Source organism: Austrofundulus limnaeus, unplaced genomic scaffold (assembly GCF_001266775.1).
Source record: "Austrofundulus limnaeus strain Quisiro unplaced genomic scaffold, Austrofundulus_limnaeus-1.0 Scaffold390, whole genome shotgun sequence".
Lineage (NCBI taxonomy): Eukaryota > Metazoa > Chordata > Actinopteri > Cyprinodontiformes > Rivulidae > Austrofundulus > Austrofundulus limnaeus.
In genome coordinates, this window is record NW_013952792.1 from 1 (window position 1) to 1,859 (window position 1,859).

The following is a 1,859-nucleotide window of genomic DNA, read 5'->3' on the forward strand; positions in this document are numbered from 1 at the left end:
AAATAGACTGGACAAAATAGACCTACTGGACCAAATAGAACTACTGGACCAAATAGACCTACTGGGCCAAATAGACAAAATTTCCTGGAGCAAAAAGACCTACTGGACCAAATAGACCTACTGGGCCAAATAGACAAAATAGACTGGACAAAATGGACCTACTGGACCAAATGGAACTACTGGACCTAATGGACCTACTGGACCAAATGGACCTACTGGGCCTAATGGTCCAAATGCTGGAACCCCATCACTCTGAGGTTTTTAAACTCATCTGATGGGTTTGAAAATAAAACCAATCCAACCTCAGGGAACATAAAAAGTCAGACTCTGTAAGGAAAAACTGGATCTCAGAGGTTCAGAATCGGGATCAGCTGAAGAACTGATCATCTGGGACCACCTGGAGCACCGTGATAAAACCTAATAAAATGTTGTGATACATTTTTAGTCCATATCGCCCTTCTCTACTGGTAACTGTTCTCAACAGTTTTGTGTGAGAAATGCACACTTTCACTTGCTTTATTTTTGTTTTAAAAACAAGTTGTAGGTCAGCAGCTGTGGCTCCAAATCATAAAAGTTATTTCCTCTCAAGGCCCTGAATCAGCCCTAACAGGAAGTTACAGCAGCTTGGTGTTTATGCTCAGATGTGAACATGTGGAAATGTGTTGTCTGATATTACAGCTGCTGTCTTTCTGTTTGTTGTTGCAGGACGGTGAGGAGCTGAAACTGCTGACTAAGACAAACACAGACAGTGAATCTGAGGAGGACTGAACTGCTGCTAACCCTTCAATGAGATGATTAACTGTAAATTAAAGATGGTGAATTTCTGAAGCATTTATGTGTCCTGTCAGCTGGTGAACAAAGTTGATCATGGTGATAGTGTATATCTTACAACATGCCTGTCAGCGCATGTCTGCTGTTGTACTTTGTCATGCTGAGTCATCAGTTTTTGTTGGGTGTATGTATTCCTCTAAGCTGTTAACTGAGGAGTGCCCACCTGTAAGCTAAACTTACAGGGCTTTTATCAAACTATAGACTGTTTTAAATATGGTTTATTCTTTTTAATAAAACTGAAATGTAATGAAAAAGTATTTGCAATGAATTCAAATAMGTTTATTATTAACACATTCATTTCAGGATGTTTACCTACATTAGGAACATTTTTCCCAATTGTGTTTTCAGCACAACTGTTAGAATTCAGCTGCCTTGTTCAGGAAATACGGTGTTGGATCCAGACAGAAGGTGTACCATTAAGAGAAGCTGAAGGAGGGCTGTGTCTTAAAACATTCAGGTTTTTATAGATTAATGGAAGGATGTCTGCCAGACTTTTAAATTGCTGTATTCATGCTCACGGTTAACTGTAAATGTTCAATGCATAACACCTAAATGTTCAATGTGTAACACAGTTAAAATGGTTCAGGTTAAATCCTGCTAAAAGGCCCCATCTGCTGGTCAAAACTGGTACTGCACTCACTCATAGACAGCAAGGTATTATGGGAAATCCTCAGAGCCATGAGGATCGCTGTTGAGGTAACATGTCTCTGCTAAGTTTGATAAAGAAGTATGATTAGCATACTTATAAAAGGATGTATATGGTTTACACTTTTGTATTTTATCAAACTATGTTTGTTTTAAGACACAATAGTTCTGCCATTCTGTCATTGTCGAGTTTCAGAAGTGTTTAGCTTGTGTGAAAGCACGATGGGAATTTCCCATGTGGTAACAATATGGCTCCTCCTTGCAGAAGGAGCGCTTCTTTTTGTGCCAGACTGACTTACCTTCATGCTCATTATGTGAAATGCAGGTATGTTTTACCAAAACACGTCATTATTTTAGCGGATGGTTTGCATTGAGGTTGAGTT

At 39.2% G+C, this 1,859-nt stretch overlaps 1 protein-coding gene across 1 annotated transcript; it reads left to right on the top strand.

Moving 5' to 3' along the window:
- Nucleotides 1-705: 705 nt before the first annotated feature.
- LOC106528569 (probable UDP-sugar transporter protein SLC35A5) lies at nucleotides 706-1,088 on the top strand (the record flags this gene model as incomplete). The annotated part of the gene is given in 1 exon segment (XM_014023774.1): nucleotides 706-1,088. A coding segment is annotated over 1 exon segment (63 nt), but the record flags the coding sequence as incomplete, so codon positions are not given.
- Between the last annotated feature and the right edge of the window lie 771 nt (nucleotides 1,089-1,859).